The 27,909-nt window shown below is 43.3% G+C and overlaps 1 protein-coding gene across 1 annotated transcript in view; it reads right to left on the bottom strand.

Annotated features, from left to right (window-relative positions):
- The window catches only part of LOC126108818 (zinc finger protein zfp-1-like), a 112,758-nt gene that overhangs the window by 15,141 nt on the left and 69,708 nt on the right, over positions 1-27,909 (bottom strand). Inside the window, 2 exon segments of the mRNA XM_049914182.1 lie at positions 21,659-21,911; positions 25,920-26,069. Coding sequence (XP_049770139.1) covers positions 21,659-21,911; positions 25,920-26,069 — 403 coding nt within the window.

Below are 27,909 nucleotides of genomic sequence, written 5' to 3'. Positions count from 1 at the left end.
GAAGCAGCGTACGAGTCTCCGACAATGTTGATTCCAGCTCCCACAGGAGAGAGGATAGTTGTAGGAGTCAAAACTGTCGGATCTAAAGTTTAACACGCCCTCTCTACAGTCGCACGGTAGCGGGCAAAGTCGGATCCAGTACAACATTGCCGGCAGTCGTAGCAAAATGCACTGCCTTCGTCCGAGCGACGACTCCGGACACTGTCTAAAGACACCCTCGTTTCAGAACTGCCGCTTTTTGTAAACGAATGCGTCTACCGGAAATTCTCCGCAAAGCTTCCGACACTTTCGTACGATAAGTGGAACAGTTGACGGAGTCCGGGAAAGCTCACCACAACCTTCTCCCGCTCTCTTCAGTTGTACGTCGAGCGTCGGTCCCCGCAGCTCTAAAGGCTGCGAGGTTATTCGCTGTCGAGTGGCATTTAAACTGTCCGAGAGCTGCACTCCCGCCCGTACTGCAGTACGGCACTCGTCAGTCTACCGAGGTACGGGCCACCACCTGACACGATCCCGAGACTTCGTGAGGGGTAAGTCGGCAGCACTACAGATCGCGTCCGTTACGTGGTCCACCCGTTCCCGGACGCGGTCCCAGTGTTCGAACAGAGCCAGCTGGCCGAACGGCGTACGGTCAGCCCTGCCGACTGTCCGATTCGGTGGTTCCCGTTTGAGCGATCCACCTCGCAGTAGGTGGATCCACAGTGGGAAGTGGTCACTAGAATGTAGGTCGTGAGCCGCTTCCTATCGGGCCGAGTCTGCGAGAACGGGAGGGCAGAAAGAGGTCTACGGCTGGGGAAGAGAGAGTAGCAGCTGAGAAGTGAATAGGACTGCTCGTATTCGGGATAGCAAAGGTCCCGAGTTCTAGTCTCGGTCCGGGATACATTTTTAATCTGCCAGGAAGTTTCGTATCACTCCACTGCAGAGTGAAAATCTCATTCTGGAAACATCCTCCAGGCTGTGACTAAGCCGTGTCTCCGCAATATCCTTTCTTTCAGGAGTGCCAGTACTGCGAGGTTTGCAGGAGAGCTTCTGTAAAGTTTGGAAGGTAGGAGACGAGGTACTGGCAGAAGTAAAGCTGTGAGGACGAGTCGCGAGTCGCGCTCGGGTAGCTCAGACGGTAGAGCACTTGCCCGCAAAAGACAAAGGTCCCGAGTTCGAGTCTCGGTCCGGCACACAGTTTTAATCTGCCGGGAAGTTTCATATTGGTGCACACTCCGCTGCAGAGTGAAAATCCTATCCTGGAAATCTTTGCTACAGTTCGAGGTGTCGTGCAGTTCACTTTCGATTGCGTACTCCTCGAGGCATTTAGCACTTTCTGGACGTTCTCCATTTGTCACGGATTTGTAGCGACTAGATACGTTTTCAAACACAGGACAGAACACGTGACAGATTTTAATGCACTGGTGATGCCCTCTAAACCTTTATGTAAGTAGAAAAGATAAACTTTCTTAAAACTGCCTTTTTTTGTTCAACTGTAAGAAACACGTGGCAACCGGCACACGTTTTGTTCCTAGAGACTGAAGGACTCTGTGCATTCCCCAAGCCTAAAGGAGGGCAACACTAGCCCGCTCGTTCGATCGGTGGCCCACCCTTTTCGTTACGAGGAGGGAGAGATAATTTTGAAGCTCGCATCCCGGTGCCACGAGCCAGTAGGGAAACTAGAGTCCACCTCGACAGAGCACCACTCGACCAGGTAAGCCTCGGACAACTGAGGTGCGGCGAGTGTCGCTCGCTGGCGACCGCTCCGCCTCGACAGCCACGCGCCTCGTCAGTGCGCGGCACACCGCGAGATCGAGCGGCATTTTATTGAGGTTTTTACCGTCCCCGCGATCCGGGCGGTCAAACCGCGATTCCCGTTCTCTGTGAAATATGACGTACCGGTACCGCACCACGAAGTGTACCCGGAGTTTACAGTCACCGAGGACTGGTGGCACTTACCAGTCCCCAGCTCTGGAACCCCGGGGTCGCCGACTCCGTGCCCAATAAACAATTGCCGAGACCCCGAGTGCCACATTACAGTCGGGTCGGTGGCCGAGCACTAGAAGCTCGACGGCCCGGGTATCGATATCTCTTATGTAGAGAGTTAAGATTAACATATGTAATCGAAATATTGACGGTACTGAGACGTACTTACTGATGTAACAAAATTAGCACTGTTCAAATACGAGCTAAAATTCCTATCGCGACTGAATCTACCTAAACTACCTGAATCTAGGTGATCTACCTAATACAATGATGCTAATAAATAGCAGAGCAATTTAATGTTCATCGAATCTCAATAAAATCTATTATTGACCACAAATCGTAAATAACGTCCAGAGATACAAAAACACAGAAGCGACATTGAAATTCGAGATAACATTTTGTATTGTAAAATTAATGTGTCACTGGAAAACTCAGGTAACAGATAATCCAGAACAACTTTCACTTTCCATCAAAGTTGCTGGATTGACGGTTGTCTGAAATAAGTAAGAAATAACTTGCTCAGTAAATAACATCTTCAAAACAACTGATTCATCTCGATGTTAACACCAAAACTTCAGGTACGTTTTTATTTCAAGTCATTTAACACCACTGAAAAAATCACAACTTTAAGAAAACAAGATTAAAATCAAAATACACAAAAGGTATTCACATCTGCAAGTACGGGCAACCGTCAGCTGCGTAACGGAATGCGTACACGTCCGAAGGAACGGGCACTGTGTCACTTGTGAAGGAACGTCGCATCGTATTTCTGAAAGACACGGCCACTGCAATATCGTATTTATTCCGCCGACACCGGACGAGGGACTTTCAGTTAAAATGTTTCCCCTGTATGGAAATATACACAACGGATGTACGACTGCACACCGGAGACACACACAGTCGACAACAGGTGGAAGTTTGAAGTCTGGCTGTGGAGCGTGCCCAGGCGGCCGAACGGTAAAGTAACCTCTCGTGATAAGTGGGAAATCCAAACCGCGTCCGGATCTGGCACAAATTTTGATTGTCGTAAATCCAGCTGACAGTTGTCCGTATTCGGAATTGTGAATACGTTCCGTGTATCTCGTTACGGCTGTAGCTGCCACAGTGCCAGCTCCTTCAACACGTGTGCACATCTGAAGGACACTGCGTTATACTTACGAACAACACAGGTACTGCAGTATCGTGAAATCGTAATGCTGTCGAGCTTGTTCAAAATTTCACTCTCTAGTCAAGTTACACGTACTGTTAACAAATGAAATCGTAAAAACATTTCCGTAACTAAGCACTGATATAACATCATTAAATTTATGTGCAATACTAGTGAAACATTTGCAATGTATTCACTGGATGGCTAGTAACCTACCAGTAAATATAGACCTAGAGGATGCACAAGAACACAGTGGAAAATGGGAGTGAGAATATCTGTGGGAAGGAGAGGTGTGACCTGGCAGCAAGTGGAGGAAGAAAAGTGGTGGGAGGACTGAGCCAGACGGGGAGGACTCGTCAGCACCCAGACCCGGCAGTAGCTGGAGCGGGATCCGGATATAGAGAGATAGTAAATAATGGAGTATTTTCCAGCACAGAAGATCTTTTCATTTATTTGGGAGACGTCAGAGGAAATTTATACCAAAATTCTACTTATAATTTCCAACTTGGAAAACAAATTGCACTCCTACAAGATGGAGTACAACAACATAATGAAAGCAAGTAAAAGAACTTTCGTCCTTAACTCACTCAGCTAACCCAGCAGAAACAGAGTTCGTGGTGCCGATCACACGACCTAAGAGAACACGCACGAGTTCCAGCCTAGAAAGTTCGAGTTGTAACAGTACTTTGACTATCGCGCCTCCGCCAATACAACGATATGATTTACGATCGCGCATCCAGAAGAGTGCTGTGCCAGCGACCGATTTCTACAAATAATTTTCATCTTTTTTTTTTTTTTTACTTTTGTGTAGGTGTTTGTTTTTAACAACTAATTAATTACTCTCTTTCTTTTGTCTTCATACGAAAGACGTGTATTTTTCGGCGCTGTGTTAAATATGCTTTTAAGTGGAAATTAAAACTAGATTACGAAACGAAGTTATTTCAATAGTGATTCGAAATGGTTATAGTCAAATTTATAAATTAATCCTGACAGTGACAACTAAAAGAAATTTTCAACAGACAGAGAACAATGAAAACAGGTTATACTACAAAAATTTAAAAAGACACCCACGAAGACTATATTATAATTAATACTACGTTTCTAACAGACTTATAAGGTAAATTTCAACTAATTTCTGATGCTATTTCCTTACAGTCACTTTTTGTAGTGTTGCCGACCCGTTCTGCCATGCACGGTCAAATTACAGCACTATCTCAATCAATAATACGAAGTCCGCCTTATCCATAACTTATTCCATCAAAATTCAAAACCCAATCACATTTTCTATTTTATATTTTCACGGCAGAACCCCGAGGAAAGGAAACACTACAACTGGTGACCGTGACAGGACTTACAATCTCCGGATTTGATATAAGCGCATTTATTATAAATTTTGGTCATTTTATCTAATTTTAATCACTTAATAAAATCAGAAAATGAATTTGGACCAATTCTCATTCATTTCAATTGCACTGTTACGTGCATGAAATTTACAACAATATTGTTTGCCCTGTTATTAATTTGTGTTAATTTTCATTTTCATGCTGAGGAAATTAATTTGTTAAAATAATTTGCACGGACGCGAAAGAAAAAATTTGGATTGAAAACTGTATATATGATGCTAAATTTGCACTATAAGACTGGAAAAAAAAGATAAGTACAGAAATTTACATTTTTTCCACTTTCAAGCAGCTATCTGTAATTCCTTTATTCCAATCCATTTATTTCGAAATTATTTTTCCAAATTGTAGTTAAAATTGATTTACTATTATTGCAAATGGTAAGTGAACAGCATATTCACAGTCATTTATTTGTGAGAGGGAAATTTCAGTACCAGTTTAATAATTCAATTTCTAATTAGAAATCATACAGAAATATCCATTTCCATAAGAGAAATTACAGATTTCAACATATCATATTTAAATTTTTTTTTTTTTTGCCATTAGAAAATTTTATTTGCAATTAATTACGAAAATTGCAAGATGGACACTAGATGCATAGAAATTGTTTCCGCAGATGAGCTTAGTGAAAGTGACACATTGCAAAACATGTCCGACAGTCAAATGAATATTGAACTTAATTGTGAGGATGTTCAAGACATAACTTTACCAGATTGATTAAGACAACAACCCCTATATTTAAACAGATATACAGGCGAATGGAGAGTGAGTACTACGCGACAAAACGCGACATTGACAACGTCAACTTCAGAACCAGACATCAATCAGACACGAAAAAATGACGAAACTAAGACACAGGACTCTGACATGCTCAACCAGATTCTGAAGTCACTTGGTGACCAAAACAGAAAATTTGACACTGTAGACAAAAGATTTGACACTGTAGACAAAAGATTTGACACTGTAGACAAAAGATTTGACACTTTAGACAAAAGATTTGACACTTTAGACAAAAGATTTGACACTTTAGACAAAAGATTTGACACTTTAGACAAGTAAAATAACAATTTAAAAAATGACATTGGGAAATCTGACACTAAATTCGATGAACTGACACGGGACATAAAGTAAAATTTTGAAAAACAATCGAGACAAATTGCCGACTTGACAGAAACCACCAGTAGTCTTGGAAGGAAATTTACTGACTTATCAGACAAGGTTATGAGACAAGAAAAGGTATTTGTGGAATTCAGTGACGAGACAAAAACTGACTTACAACGATGTAATGAGAAATTGTTAACAGTAGTTTTTGAACAACAGAAAACCAGTACCCAAGTTGACGAATTACGACAGTCACACAATTCAGTAAAAACAAACCAAGAACTCTTAGACCTGACGATTACAGACCTTTCAGACAGATTAAATGATGTAACATTGGAGCAGAAAACAGACTTTACGTCAATACTTTGAACGCTACCTAGACAAAACATTATATTGGACAAAACCAGCAGATTTACCAGACGTAATTAGAACACTTAAAAGCCACTTACCATTTCCTTACCGTGATAAATTAATACGAGTGTCCGAGGACAACATAAAGAATTTTTTCAGTTATGTTGATGAGATAGATGTTGTTTACAGAGATGAGATCAGGAATTTCAATCAATTGTATCCGATCCATCCAAGCAATTCGCGTACGCACAACAACAGAAATGATAGAGGCTATTGGAATCCGCCTCCGATACCACAACAAAACACTCAAAGAAACAATTCGCACTACACTGGGACAAATCCATTCAATATTAGGAGAAACAATTCGCAGCATTGGCAAGGAAGCGGTAATTATTACTATAATGGTTATCCGAACAGTAATTACAATAAGAACAATAACAGTTATATTCAAAATAACAACAAAAGAAGAAGGAACCGAAATCATAGAGATCAAAGAAGAGAGGATAACAGGTACCATCCAGGATATTTTCAGTGAAATAACATACAACAACATCCAAACATGTATTGCAGGAATAACAGTAATGACAATACCAGTTACAGTCATGGATGAAATAAAGTATGGGGAAATCACAATGGACCACCGCCACGACACATGCAATACAGCAACCCTCAATTCCTACCTAACAGAACTCCCAATGCGACGCGAGTTAATGTCACCAACCAAACAGCTGACACTTGGGTTACACGCGACAGAAATGTAAATATTATTGAGTTGAGCAATGACCCCAACCCGCAGCAACAACCGAATTTGCCGGAAAACGAACGACGACCGACCTAAGCGCTCGAGTTACGGTCGATAGGGAGCAGAGCGCAACGGAACCGACGATTTGTTTTCTCCGATACGATGACAGTAAGAAAATAGAAAAAGAATTATATAAGGATGTAGATTGTAATAGTACCAGTAAAACAAAGAAGATTATTCAGGCTATAACACGAGTTATGATTGGTAGTTATGAAGTGGAAGTAATGTTAGATACAGGAGCAGCAGCAAGTGTCATTTCAATGTCCTTATATAATGAACTCAAACAAATAATGAACATACAAACATTGCCAGTACAGAATTGTCACATTATAAGTGCCACCGGTAACAAATCAAAGAATGTGAAATTTCAAGCACTAATTAACTTCACATTTTCAAATATACCACTCAATTACAGTTTTCTGGCAGTAGACAAATTAGTTATGCATTGCATATTAGGAATTGACTTTTTGAATGAATATCAAGCAATCATAGATTTAGGAAAAGGGAAATGTCATTTAACCGTAAACCAACAACAACTGACAATAGAGTTAACACAGGGTAAAAACCTAAACAGTAAACAAGGTAAGTTTGAACAGTCACATTTTGTGTATCCACCAGCAACAAACATATGTGATTTAACTTTTAATGAAGCTGTATCTCAGGGAATTAAACCTAATGATTTATAAGAGAAATGCACAGAATCTGAATATCTGACGAAGGAACAACTTGAATTACTTGAAGTTTTGCAGCAATTTGCTGAGGTATTTGTGGAGAAACCTGGAATTATTAGAGGCTATACTTATGAGATGGATGTTAAACCACACAAAACATACTGTAGAACATATTACAATATTCCTTGGTCAAAGAAACCCGCAGTTTTGAAAGAGACTGAAGGAATGCAAGCTTGGAGTATCATTGAAAGGTCACATTCACCATATTGCAGTCCGATCCTAGCAGTTAATAAAGAGAATGGTAGTGTAAGGTTAGTGCTGGATGCACGAGAAATTAACAAAGCTATAATCCCAATCAACACACGACCTATAAATTTGGAAGAACAACTTTTAAAATTTCATAATGTACAGTATTTAACCAAAATTGACCTCCGCTCATTGTTTTAGCAGGTGAACCTCCATAAAAACAGCTGTAAATACACTGCATTTCTATGTGAGGGAAGTAGTTATCAATTCTGTGTTCTCCCCTTTGGTCTAAGAGTGAGTGCTGGAGTATTTATTGAAGCCTTAGATGCTGTTCTTGGAGCACAATTGTTATCACAAATCACAGTTTATGTTGACGACATTGTCATTGCCACAACTACTTGGGAAGAACATGTTAATCTTTTGAAGCAACTTCTGACTAAATTTTCTGACGCAGGTGTCACTATCAATTTATCAAAGACGAAATTAGGGAGGAGAGAAATCAAATTCCTTGGTCACATCATATCAACTGAAGGCATTTATCCAGACTCAAGAAAAATTGATGCAATAAAGAATTTTCCATCCCCACAGAATCGTAAACAACTCAAAGCCTTTCTTGGTCTATCTTCATTCTTCAGGAAATTTGTACCCTACCACCTTCTTAACAGTCCACATCTTCTATCTTTACTCAAAAGAAATAATATTTGGAAATGGACAGAGTTCTGTCAGACAGATTTTGATGCGATTAAGAATGCTTTAGTAAATGCAGAGTTGTTATGTCATCCTGACATGACGTCAGACTTTTGCCTAGTAACAGACGCAAGTTCCTATGGGCTCGGAGCATTTTTATTCCAAATTCATGTAGAAAATGAACAAACAGTCATCAAACCTATAAGTTTTGCTAGCCGCACGCTCACTGAATGCGAGAATTCATATTCAGTGACCGAGCGCGAAACACTTGCCATAGTATGGGCATTTCGCAAGTTTCGCTACTTTCTATGGGGAAAACGTACTAAGCTTTATACTGATCATCAAGCTCTTTCTTTCCTGCTATCGAGCAAGTTATTACATTCACGTCTTGCACGCTGGTGTGCATCACTACAAGAATATGATTTTGATATCATATACATAAAAGGAGAATCCAACATTATAGCCGATGCTCTATCTAGTTTGCCACAAGGCCTAAAAGAATTTTCAGATGTGACAGAACAAACATCAGATTTCAAAATTTTACTCATGTATGACGGAACATTTGCACCTTACCACAAAAACATGTGCAGGAAGTTAGCCATATTGCAGAACAATGATCCCAGGTGGCTCCAGATAAAGAATAAATTACGTGCAGGAACAGACCCACATCTTGAAAAATATTGCACATTACACAAAGAAGTATTATTTTACCGACGAAACCCTGAATCACAGCATTGGTGTGTTTGCTTACCTGAAGCTCATGTTGATGATTTTATTTTATTTACACACAGATCTTGGGGACACTATGGTGTAACTAAATGTACAGATAAGATTATACAATATTGCTATTTTCCAAATTTAAGGCGAAGAGTATTGAGGAATATTAGGAAATGCATCATATGTCAGAAAGCTAACTATTCTAATCGCACAAGCATGAATGAATTGCATCCAATCATACCTAAGAGGCCATTACAGCTAATTTCTTTAGATATTGCGAGACCCTATCCACAAGCACGTGGAAGAATGAAATACATCCTTGCTGTGTTAGATGTTTTCACAAAGTATTTAAAATTATATGCTTTACGTTCAGTTTCTACCACTGCTATTACCAGACGTCTATTAACAGATTATTTTGTAAGAATAGGAAAACCTGAAGTTATGATCACGGATAAAGCAGCATATTTTACCAGTTTAAAATGGAAGACATTTATTGAAGAACAGAATGTTAAACATATTTTAATTTCAAGATTTCACGCAGCAGGTAACCCGGTAGAAAGAACATTTCGAGAATTTGGACAGTTTACGAGAACACACACACACCAGAAAAGCACACAAAATGGGTAGAATACCTAGCACCATTTGAACAAATAGTGAATAATTTACCTCACATTTCTACTGGATACACACCAACCGAATTAATTATGGATAAAACAGAAAGAAATGAATGGGCAGACTCTCCACCTAAATTTACAACAAGAACAAATCCTGTTAGTTTAGAGGAAAAGGTAAGACAAACTTACACAGCATTATGTAACAAAGCTAAGGATAGAAAGCAGAAATATGACAGAGGTGTCAGGAAAGCACAAATATTTCAAGTTGATGAGTTAGTTTTACTAAGAACACACCCTAAACCCACAAAACTGAAACATTTAAACAGGAAATGGCAGATCTTATTCTCTGGACCATACCGAATTGCAAATATTCCACACCCTGGCTGTTATTCATTAGAATATCCATTAACACATAAACCCAGAGGTCTACATCCACACAGACATTTGAAAAAAATACATACAGTAAAATGTTAGCTAATGAGAAGAAGATAATTAATATGATATACAGTTATGATGAGCCTACATTTAAGTTATACATATACTTACAATCTAACGAATGCAGTAAGTCTAGAAAGCAATGTGAACCATCCAATAGCTAATAAGATATTTGGTTATAAGAGGAGTTGCTATTGAGGCATATACACATTAGAGGGGGCAGAGAACTGAACAGAATTATTTTCTTTAGGAGGCATGTGATTATAGTAATGTTGATACGAGTGATGTGAGTGACTGAATGAGATGAGTGAATGTAATTTTAGTTTAATAAGAGGATAAATAGCAATATGGACAGAGGTAAATGGAATATAAGATGAGAAAAGGGTTGTTGTTGTGGTCTTCAGTCCTGAGACTGGTTTGATGCAACTCTCCATGCTACTCTATCCTGTGCAAGCTTCTTCATCTCCCAGTACCTACTGCAACCTACATCCTTCTGAATCTGCTTAGTGTATTCATCTCTTGTTCTCCCTCTACGACTTTTACCATCCACGCTGCCCTCCAGCACTAAATTGGTGATCCCTTGACGCCTCAGAACATGTTCTACCAACCGATCCCTTCTTCTAGTCAAGTTGTGCCACAAACTCCTCTTCTCCCCAATCCTATTCAATACCTCCTCATTACTTATGTGATTTACCCATCTAATCTTCAGCATTCTTTTGTAGCACCACATTTCAAAAGCTTCTATTCTCTTCCTGTCCAAACTATTTATTGTCCACGTTTCACTTCCATACATGGCTACACTCCATACAAATACTTTCAGAAACGACTTCCTGACACTTAAATCAATACTCCATATTAACAAATTTCTCTTCTTCAGAAACACTTTCCTTGCCATTGCCAGTCTACATTTTATATCCTCTCTGCTTCGACCATCATCAGTTATTTTGCTCCACAAATAGCAAAACTCCTTTACTACTTTAAGTGTCTCATTTCCTAATCTAATTCCCTCAGCATCACCCGATTTAATTCGACTACATTCCATTATCCTCATTTTGCTTTTGTTGATGTTCATCTTATATCCTCCTTTCAAGACACTATCCATTCCATTCAACTGCTCTTCCAAGTCCTTTGCTGTCTCTGACAGAATTACAAATTCATTGGTGTACCTCAAAGTTTTTATTTCTTCTCCATGGATTTTAATACCTACTTTGAATTTTTTTCTTGTTTCCTTCACTGCTTGTTCAATATACAGATTGAATAACTTCGGGGATAGGCTACAATCCTGTCTCACTCCCTTCCCAACCACTGCTTCCCTTTCGTGTCCCTCGACTCTTATAACTGCCATCTGGTTTCTGTACAAATTGTAAATAACCTTTCGCTCCCTGTATTTAAACCCTGCCACCTTCAGAATTTGAAAGAACGTATTCCAGTCAACATTGTCAAAAGCTTTCTCCAAGTCTACAAATGCTAGAAATGTAGGTTTGCCTTTCCTTAATCTAGCTTCTAAGATAAGTCGTAGAGTCAGTATTGCCTCACCTGTTCCAATATTTCTACGGAATCCAAACTGATCTTCCCCGAGGTCGGGTTCTACCAGTTTTTCCATTCGTCTGTAAAGAATCCGCGTTAGTATTTTGCAGCCGTGACTTATTAAACTGATAGTTCGGTAATTTTCACATTTGTCAACACCTGCTTTCTTTGGGATTGGAATTATTATATTCTTCTTGAAGTCTGAGGGTATTTTGCCTGTTTCATGCATCTTGCTCACCAGATGGTAGAGTTTTGTCAGGACTGGCTCTCCCAAGGCTGTCAGTAGTTTTAATGGAATGTTATCTACTCCCGGGGCCTTGTTTCGACTCAGGTCTTTCAGTGCTCTGCCAAACTCTCCACACACTATTATATCTCCCATTTCATCTTCATATACATCCTCTTCCATTTCCATAATGTTGTCCTCAAGTACATCGCCCTTGTATAAACCCTCTATATACTCCCTTCCACCTTTCTGCTTTCCCTCCTTTGCTTAGAACTGGGTTTCCATCTGAGCTTTTGATATTTATACAAGTGGTTCTCTTTTCTCCAAAAGTCTCTTTAATTTGCCTGTAGGCTGTATCTATCTTACCCCTCGTGAGATAAGCCTCTACATTCTTACATTTGTCCTCTAACCATGCCTGCTTAGCTGTTTTGCACTTCCTGTCGATCTCATTTTTGAGACGTTTGTATTTCTTTTTGCCTGCTTCATTTACTGCATTTTTATATTTTCTCCTTTCATCAATTAAATTCAGTTTCTTCTGCCACCCAAGGATTTCTACTAGCCCTCGTCTTTTTACCTATTTTATCCTCTGCTGCCTTCACTACTTCATCCTTCAAAGTTACCCATTCTTCTTCTACTGTATTTCTTTCCCCCATTCCTGTTAATTGCTCCCTTATGCTCTCCCTGAAACTCTGTACAACCTCTGGTTTAGTCAGTTTATCCAGGTCCCACCTCCTTATATTCCCACCTTTTTGCAGTTTCTTCAATTTTAATCTACAGGTCATAACCAATAAATTGTCAGAATCCACATCTGCCCCTGGAAATGTCTTACAATTTAAAACCTGGTTCCTAAAACTCTGTCTTACCATTATATAATCTATCTGAAACCTTTCAGTATCTCCAGGCTTCTTCCATGTATACAACCTTCTATCATGATTCTTGAACCAAGTGTTAGCTATGATTAAGTTGTGCTCTGTGCAAAATTCTACCAGGCGGCTTCCTTTTTCATTTCTTACCCCCAATCCATATTCACCTACTACGTTTCCTTCTCTCCCTTTTCCAGTCACTCATGACTATTAAATTTTCGTCTCCCTTCACAATCTGAATAATTTCTTTTATTTCATCATACATTTCTTCAATTGCTTCATCATCTGCAGAGCTAGTTGGCATATAAACTTGTACTACTGTAGTAGGCGTGGGCTTCATATCTATCTTGGCCACAATAATGCATTCACTATGCTGTTTGTAGTAGTTTACCCGCATTCCTATTTTCCTATTCATTATTAAACCTACTCCTGCATTACCCCTATTTGATTTTGTGTTTATAACCCTGTAGTCACCTGACCAGAAGTCTTGTTCCTCCTTCCACTGAACTTCACGAATTCCCACTATATCTAACTTTAATCCATCCATTTCCCTTTTAAATTTTCTAACCTACCTGCCTGATTAAGGGATCTGACATTCCACGCTCCGATCCGTGGAACGCCAGTTTTCTTTCTCCTGATAATGACATCCTCTCGAGTAGTCCCCGCCCGGAGATCCGAATGGGGGACTATTTTACCTCCGGAATATTTTACCCAAGAGGACGCCATCATCATTTAACCATACAGTAAAACTGCATGCCCTCGGGAAAAATTACGGCCATAGTTTCCCCTTGCTTTCAGCCGTTCGCAGTACCAACACAGCAAGCCCGTTTTGGTTAGTGTTACAAAGCCAAATCAGTCAATCATCCAGACTGTTGCCCCTGCAACTACTGAAAAGGCTGCTGCCCCTCTTCAGGAACCACACGTTTGTCTGGCCTCTCAACAGATGCCCCTGATGCACGCAAGCCTCCCCATTAACGGCAAGGTCCATGGTTCATGGAGGGAGGCGGGGGTATTACTATTATTATTATTATTGTTGAAGTAAAAAAGTAAGTGCTGATGAATAAGAGGAAAATATATATATATATATATATATATATATATATATAGTTATAATAGAAGGAAACATTCCACGAAGGAAAAATATACCTAAAAACAAAGATGATGTGACTTACCAAATGAAAGTGCTGGCAGGTCGACAGACACACAAACGAACACAAACATACACACAAAATTCAAGCTTTCGCAACAAACTGTTGCCTCATCAGGAAAGAGGGAAGGAGAGGGAAAGACGAAAGGATGTGGGTTTTAAGGGAGAGGGTAAGGAGTCATTCCAGTCCCGGGAGCGGAAAGACTTACCTTAGGGGGAAAAAAGGACGGGTACACACTTGCACACACACACATATCCATCCACACATATACAGACACAAGCAGACATATTTTCAGCTTGTGTCTGTATATGTGTGGATGGATATGTGTGTGTGTGCGAGTGTGTACCCGTCCTTTTTTCCCCCTAAGGTAAGTCTTTCCGCTCCCGGGACTGGAATGACTCCTTACCCTCTCCCTTAAAACCCACATCCTTTCGTCTTTCCCTCTCCTTCCCTCTTTCCTGATGAGGCAACAGTTTGTTGCGAAAGCTTGAATTTTGTGTGTATGTTTGTGTTCGTTTGTGTGTCTGTCGACCTGCCAGCACTTTCATTTGGTAAGTCACATCATCTTTGTTTTTAGGTATATATATATATATATATATATATATATATATATATATATATATATATATATATATAAATAAAAAGAAAGATGATGAGACTTACCAAACAAAAGCGCTGGCAGGTCGATACACACAAACATACACACAAAATTCTAGCTTTCGCAACAAATGGTTGCCTCGTCAGGAAAGAGGGAAGGAGAAGGAAAGACAAAAGGATATGGGTTTTAAGGGAGAGGGTAAGGAGTCATTCCAATCCCTGGAGCGGAAAGACTTACCTTAGGGGGAAAAAAGGACAGGTATACACTCGCACACACACACACACACACACACACACACACACACACACACACACACACACACACACACATATATCCATCCGCATATACACAGACACAAGCAGACATTTGTAAAGGCAAAGAGTTTGGGCAGAGATGTCAGTCGGGACGGAAGTACAGAGGCAAAGATGATGTTGAAAGACAGGTGAGGTATGAGCGGCGGCAGATTGAAATTAGAAATTAGCGGAGATTGAGGCCTGGCGAATAGCGAGAAGAGAGGATATGCTGAAGGGCAAGTTCCCATCTCCGGAGTTCTGACAGGTTGGTGTTAATGGGAAGTATCCAGATAACCCGGACGGTGTAACACTGTGCCAAGATGTGCTGGCCGTGCACCAAGGCATGTTTAGCCACAGGGTGATCCTCATTACCAACAAATACTGTCTGCCTGTGTCCATTCATGCGAATGGACAGTTTGTTGCTTGTCATTCCCACATAGAACGCTTCACAGTGTAGGCAGGTCAGTTGGTAAATCACGTGGGTGCTTTCACACGTGGCTCTGCCTTTGATCGTGTACACCTTCCGGGTTACAGGACTGGAATAGGTGGTGGTGGGAGGGTGCATGGGACAGGTTTTACACCGGGGGCGGTTACAGGGGTAGGAGCCAGAGGGTAGGGAAGGTGGTTTGGGGATTTCATAGGGATGAACTAAGAGGTTACGAAGGTTAGGTGGACGGCGGAAAGACACTCTTGGTGGACTGGGGAGGATTTCATGAAGGATGGATCTCATTTCAGGGCAGGATTTGAGGAAGTCATATCCCTGCTGGAGAGCCACATTCAGAATCTGATCCAGTCCCGGAAAGTATCCTGTCACAAGTGGGGCACTTTTGGGGTTCTTCTGTGGAAGGATCAAAGGCAGAGCCACGTGTGAAAGCACCCACGTGATTTACCAACTGACCTGCCTACACTGTGAAGCGTTCTATGTGGGAATGACCAGCAACAAACTGTCCATTCGCATGAATGGACACAGGCAGACAGTGTTTGTTGGTAATGAGGATCACCCTGTGGCTAAACATGCCTTGATGCACGGCCAGCACATCTTGGCACAGTGTTACACCGTCCGGGTTATCTGGATACTTCCCACTAACACCAACCTGTCAGAACTCCGGAGATGGGAACTTGCCCTTCAGCATATCGTCTCTTCTCGCTATCCGCCAGGCCTCAATCTCCGCTAATTTCTAATTTCAATCTGCCGCCGCTCATACCTCACCTGTCTTTCAACATCATCTTTGCCTCTGTACTTCCGTCCCGACTGACATCTCTGCCCAAACTCTTTGCCTTTACAAATGTCTGCTTGTGTCTGTGTATACGCGGATGGATATGTGTGTGTGTGTGTGCGAGTGTATACCTGTCCTTTTTTCCCCCTAAGGTAAGTCTTTCCGCTCCCGGGATTGGAATGACTCCTTACCCTCTCCCTTAAAACCCATATCCTTTTGTCTTTCCTTCTCCTCCCCTCTTTCCTGACGAGGCAACCGTTGGTTGCGAAAAGCTAGAATTTTGTGTGTCTATATATATATATATATAGTTATAATAGAAGGAAACATTCCACGAAGGAAAAATATATCTAAAAACAAAGTAGATGTGACTTACCAAATGAAAGTGCTGGCAGGTCGACAGACACACATACGAACACAAACATACACACAAAATTCAAGCTTTCGCAACAAACTGTTGCCTCATCAGGAAAGAGGGAAGGAGAGGGAAAGACGAAAGGATGTGGGTTTTAAGGGAGAGGGTAAGGAGTCATTCCAGTCCCGGGAGCGGAAAGACTTACCTTAGGGGGAAAAAAGGACGGGTATACACTCGCACACACACACATATCCATCCACACATATACAGACACAAGCAGACATATTTAAAGACAAAGAGTTTGGGCAGAGATGTCAGTCGAGGCAGAAGTGCTGAGGCAAAGACGTTGTTGAATGACAGGTGAGGTATGAGTGGCGGCAACTTGAAATTAGCGGAGATTGAGGCCTGGTGGATAACGGGAAGAGAGGATATATTGAAGAGCAAGTTCCCATCTCCGGAGTTCGGATAGGTTGGTGTTAGTAGGAAGTATCCAGATAACCCGGACGGTGTAACACTGCGCCAAGATGTGCTGGTCGTGCACCAAGGCATGTTTAGCCACAGGGTGATCCTCATTACCAACAAACACTGTCTGCCTGTGTCCATTCATGCGAATGGACAGTTTGTTGCTGGTCATTCCCACATAGAACGCATCACAGTGCAGGCAGGTCAGTTGGTAGATCACGTGGGTGCTTTCACACGTGGCTCTGCCTTTGATTGTGTACACCTTCCGGGTTACAGGACTGGAGTAGGTGGTGGTGGGAGGGTGCATGGGACAGGTTTTACACCGGGGGCGGTTACAAGGGTAGGAGCCAGAGGGTAGGGAAGGTGGTTTGGGGATTTCATAGGGATGAACTAAGAGGTTACGAAGGTTAGGTGGACGGCGGAAAGACACTCTTGGTGGAGTGGGGAGGATTTCATGAAGGATGGATCTCATTTCAGGGCAGGATTTGAGGAAGTCGTATCCCTGCTGGAGAGCCACATTCAGAATCTGATCCAGTCCCGGAAAGTATCCTGTCACAAGTGGGGCACTTTTGTGGTTCTTCTGTGGGAGGTTATGGGTTTGAGAGGATGAGGAAGTGGCTCTGGTTATTTGCTTCTGTACCAGGTCGGGAGGGTAGTTGCGGGATGCGAAAGCTGTTGTCAGGTTGTTGGTGTAATGCTTCAGGGATTCCGGACTGGAGCAGATTCGTTTGCCACGAAGACCTAGGCTGTAGGGAAGGGACCGTTTGATGTGGAATGGGTGGCAGCTGTCGTAATGGAGGTACTGTTGCTTGTTGGTGGGTTTGATGTGGACGGACGTGTGAAGCTGGCCATTGGACAGGTGAAGGTCAACATCAAGGAAAGTGGCATGGGATTTGGAGTAGGACCAGGTGAATCTGATGGAACCAAAGGAGTTGAGGTTGGAGAGGAAATTCTGGAGTTCTTCTTCACTGTGAGTCCAGATCATGAAGATGTCATCAATAAATCTGTACCAAACTTTGGGTTGGCAGGCCTGGGTAACCAAGAAGGCTTCCTCTAAGCGACCCATGAATAGGTTGGCGTACGAGGGGGCCATCCTGGTACCCATGGCTGTTCCCTTTAATTGTTGGTATGTCTGGTTTTCAAAAGTGAAGAAGTTGTGGGTCAGGATGAAGCTGGCTAAGGTGATGAGGAAAGAGGTTTTAGGTAGGGTGGCAGGTGATCGGCGTGAAAGGAAGTGCTCCATCGCAGCGAGGCCCTGGACGTGCGGGATATTTGTGTATAAGGAAGTGGCATCAATGGTTACAAGGATGGTTTCTGAGGGTAACGGATTGGGTAAGGATTCCAGGCGTTCCAGAAAGTGGTTGGTGTCTTTGATGAAGGATGGGAGACTGCATGTAATGGGTTGAAGGTGTTGGTCTACGTAGGCAGAGATACGTTCTGTGGGGGCTTGGTAACCAGCTACAATGGGGCGGCCGGGATGATTGGGTTTGTGAATTTTATATATATATATATATATATATATATATATATATATATATATATATATATATATATATATATATATATATATAAAAAATGATGAGACTTACCAAACAAAAGCGCTGGCAGGTCGATAGACACACAAACAAACACAAACATACACACAAAATTCTAGCTTTCGCAACCAACAACCAACGGTTGCCTCGTCAGGAAAGAGGGAAGGAGAAGGAAAGACAAAAGGATATGGGTTTTAAGGGAGAGGGTAAGGAGTCATTCCAATCCCGGGAGCGGAAAGACGTACCTTAGGGGGAAAAAGGACAGGTATACACTCGCACACACACACATATCCATCCGCATATACACAGACACAAGCAGACAAATGTCTGCTTGTGTCTGTGTATATGCGGATGGATATGTGACTTACCAAATGAAAGTGCTGGCAGGTCGACAGACCATTCCTTCGTGGAATGTTTCCTTCTATTATAACCATATATATATATATATATATATATGAGAATGTTATGAGTAATTGAGAATATGTGGAGAGGAGAGAAACTAGATTTGAACGTTATATCACATGTATTCAAGGAATACAGAATGAAAGTAGTGGAAGCAGAACTATTTACTGAAAGATTGGTATGCCTGAGATAATAACTTATGTGATGTCTTATATATTCTTGTAACTACAGGTGAAAGTATAGATATATATGGAAAGAATTATTTACAGCAGCCACTGTTGAAAATATACCCGAAGATTTAAATCTATAACACTTAAACACTAATCTAATGGAAACTTGTAATGAAATTTTTGGAGTTATGTAGGCTTGACACTTCAGATTGGAAGAATTATTTAAGAGAACATATTTAGCAGTCAGCTCATGGCATAATTAAAGCTCATCTACTGTACTGAACAAATGCACCGTTAAATAGAAAGGAGAATAAGGAGAAAACAAAATGTCAGTCCTCTGTTGCGGCTCACACTCTCATCTCTCCCTTTTTTTTAAAAAAAATAATTAAATATTATACATGTTGATGAAATATTTGACATTATATAATCTGTGATTATCTGACAGTATGGAGACACATGCACACATATTTATTTATAAATAGAATTTTACAGGTACCACAAGGTGGGTATAGAGAGGATATACAGCATGGAACGCAGCAGCAATTATCTGACAAAAACTAAGAAGATTTATTTATTTATTAAGTAAAACATTTATTTATATTGCTTGATACTCATGAAAGGAACATGATTGACTTGAACTATATAATAAAGGGAAACATTCCACGTGGGAAAAATATATCTAAAAACAAAGATGATGTGACTTACCAAACGCAAGTGCTGGCACGTCGATAGACACACAAACAAACACAAACATACACACAAAATTCAAGCTTTCGCAACCAACGGTTGCTTCGTCAGGAAAGAGGGAAGGAGAGGGAAAGACGAAAGGATTTGGGTTTTAAGGGAGAGGGTAAGGAGTCATTCCAATCCTGGGAGCGGAAAGACTTACCTTAGGGGGAAAAAAGGACAGGTATACACTCGCACACACACACACACATATCCATCCGCACATACACAGACACAAGCAGACATTTGTAAAGGCAAAGAGTTTGGGCAGAGATGTCAGTCGAGGCGGAAGTACAGAGGCAAAGATGTTGTTGAAAGACAGGTGAGGTATGAGCGGTGGCAACTTGAAATTAGCGGAGGTTGACGCCTGGCGGATAACGAGGGTATACTGAAGGGCAAGTTCCCATCTCCGGAGTTCTGACAGGTTGGTGTTAGTGGGAAGTATCCAGATAACCCGGACGGTGTAACACTGTGCCAAGATGTAGAGAAGATATAACATGTAGACTGGCAATGGCAAGGAAAGCGTTTCTGAAGAAGAGAAATTTGTTAACATCGAGTATAGCTTTAAGTGTCAGGAAGTCATTTCTGAAAGTATTTGTATGGAGTGTAGCCATGTATGGAAGTGAAACATGGACGATACATAGTTTGGACAAGAAGAGAATAGAAGCTTTTGAAATGTGGTGCTCCAGAAGAATGCTGAAGATTAGATGAGTAGATCACATAACTAATGAGGAGGTATTGAACAGGATTGGGGAGAAGAGAAGCTTGTGGCACAACTTGACTAGAAGAAGGGATCGGTTGGTACGACATGTTCTGAGGCATCAAGGTGTCACAAATTTAGTATTGGAAGGCAGCGTGGAGGGTAAAAATCGTAGAGGGAGACCAAGAGATGAACACACTTAGCAGATTCAGAAGGATGTAGGTTGCAGTAGGTACTGGGAGATGAAGAAGCTTGCACAGGATAGAGTAGCATGGAGAGCTGCATCAAACTAGTCTCAGGACTGAAGATCACATCCCTTTCTAGTGCAGATTTTTCTGTATGAAGGTTGATTTTTTTTGGGAGGGGTAAGTACATTTTTAATTTTTTGTTTGTTTCAAAAAGTATGTCATGTGTGTTTATTTTGTGTAGTGGCTTGTAATTTAGTTGTATATGAAAATTAATGTTAATGAAACTGCATACGGATTTGTGGATTGCTTTTTTCAGTTTGGTAGCTAAGAATGTTTATTTACACTTGTCAGTTATTGTGGAGTTTGCTCTACTGACACAGGTGAAGTGATGTTTTCGGGACCAGTTTTTGCAATGAGTTACAGCTTCCTAGCACCATAGATTTTCTTCTAGTAATGGGGGTCAGCTGAAGTTTCTGATAACAAAATTTGTCAGTGAGATTTGGTTTTCTAGGTTAGTGACTTTTGTAACAGCATTGTTGTAGGTCAACCATCTGTTAGTACAGTACGGTTGAGTTAACCTAATAAGTAAATCGAAGGTGACAATATTGCATCTCATTGTTATTTTCGTGGCCTTTATGTAACGATTTTTGCATATCTTTTTGTTTGGGTATTGTATGAAGCTAGGAAAATTAATTGTTTTCTTTCTTCCCAACCAAAAGCCCTAATTCTCATGTGCAACCCTTTAGTTGCACTTCTCCAAATCGTTGGGATTAACATTTTTTTGTCGAATTTGTGATGTTACAGCTATCGTATCGGATATAGGAGATATGCCCGTGTCCGTCATCTCGGTGAAGTGACAGGTCAAAGCAGACAGTCGGTAACAGATTTTTCAGTATTTCCATTGGTAGGACCCCACAGATTCATAAGACTAGGAACACGATGATATACACTGTCAGCTGTGCAACTCGTGGACAGACACCGTTACCTGATATTTTTATTACACAGACACCCACACACCTTCACACGGTTAGTAACATGAGCTTTTTGTGACATTTTTAGGGTCAGCTTTGGTGACAATACGCCCTTATTAAACAGGGACACAAAAGCAACAGAGAGCCTACCTGACGCTGGGCGAGGGGTTCCGGTGCGGCTGGGGCTGCGGCTGCGGGTACGGCTCCGGCGGCAGACCGTTCTCCACGATGCCCGGGTGCGCAGGCGGCGGCCCCGGCGAGGGACCGGGGGCGGGCGACGGCCCGGCGTGCGCGTGCTGGTGGTGGTGCGAGTGCTGCGGCGCCAGGTAGCTGTTGTTGTGGCGAGGCGCCACCGCGGGCGTCGCCCCCACCGCCCCGCCGTGCTGCGGGTGCACGTTGTTCACTGCGGACAGAGAGAGCGGCGGTACAGCGCGAGCCGCCACGTCGCGGAGCGCGACTGCCGCCTCCGGGAGACGGTAAACTGGGTACTTCCGTAAACGCGCCCAGTACTGCGCGACTCGCATTTATCCTCGCGTTTACGGTGCTCTAGTAACTTCCGGGGATGCGGCCGGGGGAGGTAGTCGACGACAGCCGATAATTCGAGAGGGGCACACCCTGTCATTTTCGAGGCACAATTGTAAAGAGTACGGACCGTGCGAGCGAATTTAGAGCCCCGCCGGGACGGACCGTTCATAGGGACCCTACTCGAACCGACCCTTATCTACGGGCCGATAGCCGTCACCGTCCGGATAGACGTCGAGTGGTACTACGTACTTCGGTACGCGAGAGCCAGTTAATTTCGGAGCTTGGGAGTTTGTCAGCCGTCTTGGTCCGACTCGAGTTCACCTCCGGCCAGAATGGATACAGTCGACGACAGATCTGACGCGCGTCGCACTGTCGACCGATCGCGTACCGGGAGAGTGACGGGGATACCGAGTCGGTGACGAATTCTACAGACTTTTTGCCTTACGGAGGAAGCATCTCTGACGAGAGGAGTCAAATTTTGCAGAAATACAATGAGAAATGTTTTTCCGACCTACACCTTTTAGATTCCTCCGAAGACAATCTAGATTCGTGTAAGGCGGGTGTCTACCGTATCCCTCGCAGTCGCGACACGTCACGTACCGGCCGGACTATCGGGAACGGGGAGGACCGGCGTACCGAGCCTAAGTGTCACGTACACCCACGACAGCCGAGCAGACGGACTGTCGGAGATCACTCTCTCGGCAAACTGTCATCCTACAGAAAAGAACGACACGGAGACTCTGGCACGCACTTCGAGCTAACGAGATAGTGTATCTAAGAATGCAGTAGAGATTAAATTAGCAAGTAAACCAGTAAACAGAGATGGAGGATTCTGTCTAAATTCTGTACGGAACACTTACTCGCTGCAGTTTCGCCTAAAAAATTACAGGGTGCATATCTGTCGAAATATCGGGATTTGTCGACAGTCACACGGCCGCATTCCCGTAAGTTATTCGAGCGAATAACACTTCACGATACGGGCCCACTCCTCTCGAGTGGGACCAGAGAGGGGTAGGTCAGAGCAGATTAAAAAGGAAGGGCAGGACCCTCAAAGCTGAGGACGAGAGGAGAGGATGAGGGTGCACGGGGTAAAATTTACGAGTGTGTGCCGAAAAGTAATGCCTCCAAACTCTCTTGCGAAAACTCTTAACGGTATTTAAATAATACAACTATCTTTATTAACATTCCGTATCTCCATTCTTCACGTCTACATATTTATTTCTCGACACAGTCACACCGACGACGAACTCATTTCCTAACAGTGAGAGACCAGTCTGTCGCCGTACGACGTTTCTCTCTGTCGAAGGAGACGCAATCTCACCTCGGCTCGCACGACTTCGTTGCTACCGAAGTGGAGTCCCCGGAGGAGTTCTTTAAGTTTTGCAGACAGACGACAGGACGTTAGACGACAGTGACCCCGAGGTGTCGGATCCGTGCAGAGTCTGTGTGCGGCCCGGCACTGTCGTACCGAAGGAGAGAGTGCTCCGTGTGAGGACGAAGTTTACTGCAGTCGGAGACATCACACCACACACCACAAATCGGACCCGACCGGTGTTACGGGTTCGCAACTCGTGTCAGTGGGGTGGGAGAGTCGACCGAATAATATGCGGCACGACCGATACCGACGACAGAAAAAAATTTCGGAGGCATTTCTTTTGAGCGTGCCTTCGTAGTACACTGGTAAGCACTGAGCCTGCTTCCACCCGGAGGAGATGAGGGCAGGCTGAAAAGTACAAGTAGGTTACAGGAAGGGAATAGTGCAGTTAAAAACTACAAGAAAGGGAGGTGGAAGTAAAAATACAATTGAGAAATAATAAATAAAAAATGTATAAAAAGAAAATGAAAGGAAAGAATATCTGTAGATATTAGGTAACAGAAGTAATACAGAAGTATACAATTGCGTGCAAAAAATTAGAGAGAAAATTACAAAAAGGAGGATAGTGTTCTACGGACCCAGCCGAGTTCCCGAGCAGTTTGAAAAATTATAAGCCGACCCGAAGTGGCTCGGCGAAGTTTTCGGGTGGAGTAACGTTTGAGTCGAAGAGGGCGAGTCACGTCTTCGGAGTCCGGGGGAGCCGGTACGTGGTGGGAGGGCACGGCGACAAATGAAAGGGTAGTTAAATAAAGTGCGGGTTAACACGGATGCTAAACGTCTGCACGTATATACCTCGTAAGGGTGCAAAACCTGGGCACCGACGTTCTTAATGAGCAGTGTCGGCTGGCTGTCATTCCGATCCCGAGTCGTTCACCAGTTTCCACGTATACGTGATCTGTACACTCGCACGTACCACATATTTCGGCACAAATTTAAGATATATATAACCGGTGCTTCCACCAGATCTAGTCTAGTTCAGAAATGGACAGTACCTTTCCCAGATCTACCCGAGCTGTAACCTAAACCCCACATTCACTGTCGGGAGCACGCCCAGTGGCCGATACCGTCACGCCTGGTCTGTTTGGGAGAGAAGCTCGTCGGCACCGTCACACGTGTATGGCAGCTATTAAATGTACGAGAAGTTCCGCAACCGTCAAAATGTTCTCTACTGCTAATGCTTGAGGCCTCACTCCGCCCGGCTAGGTAAAAGTCTCCCCGGGTTACCAGCTGTCACCTTTTTCCGACTCGTCTGCCTCTTGATACCGGATCAAACTCCCCTACTCCTCCGCATACAGACTCGCTGCTCCTCTGTCGAGTGCCGACTAGGGTACGATGTACACCCCCACCGTCAATCGCAATCGCCCGTGACTGTGTCGCGTACCGTGTCAGAGCTCCGACTATCTCTAACCGACTTTCCAAAGTGAAGAGTACACTCCACACCCTCATCCGCAGAGATATTCTGCCACCTCTACGACTGGCGCAATGTCCTCATATGTCACTGCGGGTGTGACTCCTTCTGTACATCTGTCCGTCCCCTCCTATTTCAGCTCACTACGAGATCCGTTCAGGTTCTAAGGTACCGTCTTTTTTTCTTTTTTACAAATTATTCGAAACTAGTGTCATTTCTCGGTGCCGTCAAACACACTTTATACAGTATTGGTGCCACAATTCTGCAGTTGCTACAAACGTGCCTTTAGTTACGAACCCATTTTCGCCACCGGAAGACTGCCAACGAGACAGTGGCACAACTCGAGGACGTACTGCCGCAAACTTCGGTCCTGCCAGCAGGAGGAGCCGGAAGTTGCTACACACCAGGTGGACTATACGAGGAACACGAGAAACCACTCGACAATCATTTTTTTCGAAGGAATTCCCAGACAGCATTCACTCGACGTGCCGCCGTACCGTTTGGACAAAAGAGCAAACGAGCAGCTTCTTTCGGCTGTTTTGCTCGCTATTTTTCTAAAAACTTTTCCTGTGAAATATTTCAGTATCTCGAAATGTGTCCCAGGTGCAGAAAAAAAATTGAATCCACAGACAAGTGCGAGTGACAGTGACGCTTTTTCCAAGAGTGTACCGACAGTCCCCACCCAGCCCCAAACTGTGGACACCACCGACCCGGTAGTCGCAGTGACGACAGTCCCTGCGGTCGACCGACGCGGCCCGTCGACACGGTCTCAGTACGCCGTGACTGTGGACTGCCGAAACTGAGAGGAAACTGCAGCCGTCACTTTTTCCGAGGACGTGGAGCTCTGCCGTACAGATTACTGATGACGGTATCCTCGAGGCTATAATATTTCCGAAGTCTGACGGGCCCCCTGTCGGACCTCCGGACGGGGACTACTCGAGAGGATGTTGTCACCGGGAAAATGAAACTAGCATTCTCGACGTGAGAGCTCTCGATGTTATACCCGTCTGGGGGTACGTAGTTCGGACAATAGTCCGCAGTCGGATACGGTGGAAATCGACGAGTCTGCCAGCTCTGCGACCGCGAGTAGCGTGTGTCCTCACCCTGCGCCGGCGGCTGCGAGGCGAGCGGGATGGCGAGGCGGGCGTTGACGGCCAGCAGGTGGTCGCGGCGCTGCAGCAGCGAGCTCACGTGCTCCTCCAGGCGCAGGTTCTCGGCGCGCAGCTGGTGCAGACACGACAGCAGGCTGGCGACTGCAACACCCCACAACACTCCCCGTCACATCTCCATGTAATCGGGTGCCGGAGGTTACGTCGCACAGAATTTCGTGCCGTCGCTGAAGAAACGGTACGGCCCGACCCACTTTATTCTTTTACAGTTACGTGTTATTCGTGTCCTTTTCTTTACACTAAACCAGTTCTCGTATCTGAAACTACCTTACCATTTTGCAAGGTAGAATAATGTAAAATGAAGGGGATACGACGAAATGACAAACTGCAATAGCAGATTTAAAAAACGAAATGGACAAAACCGAGAAACTATAAATACGTGCGACGGAATAGCTGACCGGTCCTCCTTAATACTGCCTACAGAAGCACACGAAAGGAACTCCGAGTTCGTTCCTCAGTTTGGAGGGAGGGATTCGAAGTGGTAAGTTAGAGACACTAGGGGATGACAGGGAAGGACAGGGAGGAAAACTGTCCCCGTTTCCTTCCCGAATAACGAGCTGACCGTTCGCAAAGCTAGGACAGTTTCCAGTCTTTTAATGTGCATTTAGTGCCGGTACTAGAGATTTTACCTCCTGTCAGTACATACTGGCCAACTGTTTTGTCTCGTAACTTCTACTTTGAAGAGACACCTGCGCTCCTCACCAGTACGAGGCATGTACCTGTGTGATTCTGCACCCGAATGAAGTCCACAGTGTGAACTGTAAAAATGCTTCACTAAATAAGTGACTGCTTCAGAAAACTGTTTTATTTTTACTGAACTGTCAGTCGCAGTCCTCACGGTGCCGTCCTTTAAGGAACGGAATACACTAAAAAAGATGTGCCGCGAAGGAATTGTCTGAATCGGACGGAAATCGGTATATGTGATGTACACGTGTAGACGAATACGTGATACAGTTTCAGAAACACTGGACGATTTACTGAAGAGAAAGAACTTCGCAAATTGAGCTAGTCAATAATGCATTCAGCCTGGTCCTTATGCAAGCAGATATACGGTTTGGCATTAATTAACTGAGAAGCCAGATGTCCTCCTGGGGGTTATCGTGACAAATGCTGTTCAACTGGCATTTTAGAACATCAAAACTCTCAGCCAGTCGGAGAATGCTGCCCTCGATGCGTCAGACATTCTCGAACGGGGAGAGACCCGGCGACCTCGATGGCCGGTCTGGGCTTTGGCAAGTGGGAAGGCGAGCAGCCTTCGTACATTTTGTCTGCCCCAGTGTTTCAGTGTTAAATAATGAAATACTGCAACAGTTACATATCTCTTCACGCTTACAAAAATATTGAAGAACAGCACGTACGCACGCATTACACGTAAGACTGACGTTAATATTTGCACTCCACAACGAGAATAAATTCTCGAGAAGCACCATGCTGAGCAGGAAAAAATATGTGACTGGTAGAGAGCTATCATTGTTAAATAGAGACTGACCCAACAGCAGGCTTCCTGAAAACATCGATTATGATTAATAAAATTAAATAAAACAATTCTACTTCACAGACAGTTTTGTGTTCCAGTTACATCAGCTTGTAAACGTATTAGAAATTCAGATAGTCGTTATGGGATTACAAACAATATGCTGACGAATATTTTGATGCCTATTCTATACACACATCATACGTAAACTATGAAATTGCAAGAGGGGATAATATAAGGAACCTTTACTGCTCAAAAAGCCCACATTTTACATTCTCTGCCATATAACACCATTTTTCTGACGTCCCTAGAATAGCGTAAAAGCGAGTTTTCACTGTATACAGACGCCAATTACAAGACACCTGCCTACGAGCGCGATCCGAGAGTAGCAAACCGGTGACCGGTAGTCGTACGTGCAGACGACACGAAACACCCGACCTGCTATAGGGT

This window comes from Schistocerca cancellata, chromosome 11 (assembly GCF_023864275.1).
Source record: "Schistocerca cancellata isolate TAMUIC-IGC-003103 chromosome 11, iqSchCanc2.1, whole genome shotgun sequence".
In the NCBI taxonomy this organism is placed as follows: Eukaryota; Metazoa; Arthropoda; class Insecta; order Orthoptera; family Acrididae; genus Schistocerca; species Schistocerca cancellata.
Note: the sequence above shows the minus strand (reverse complement) of the source record. Positions and strands in the feature narration are given on the sequence as shown.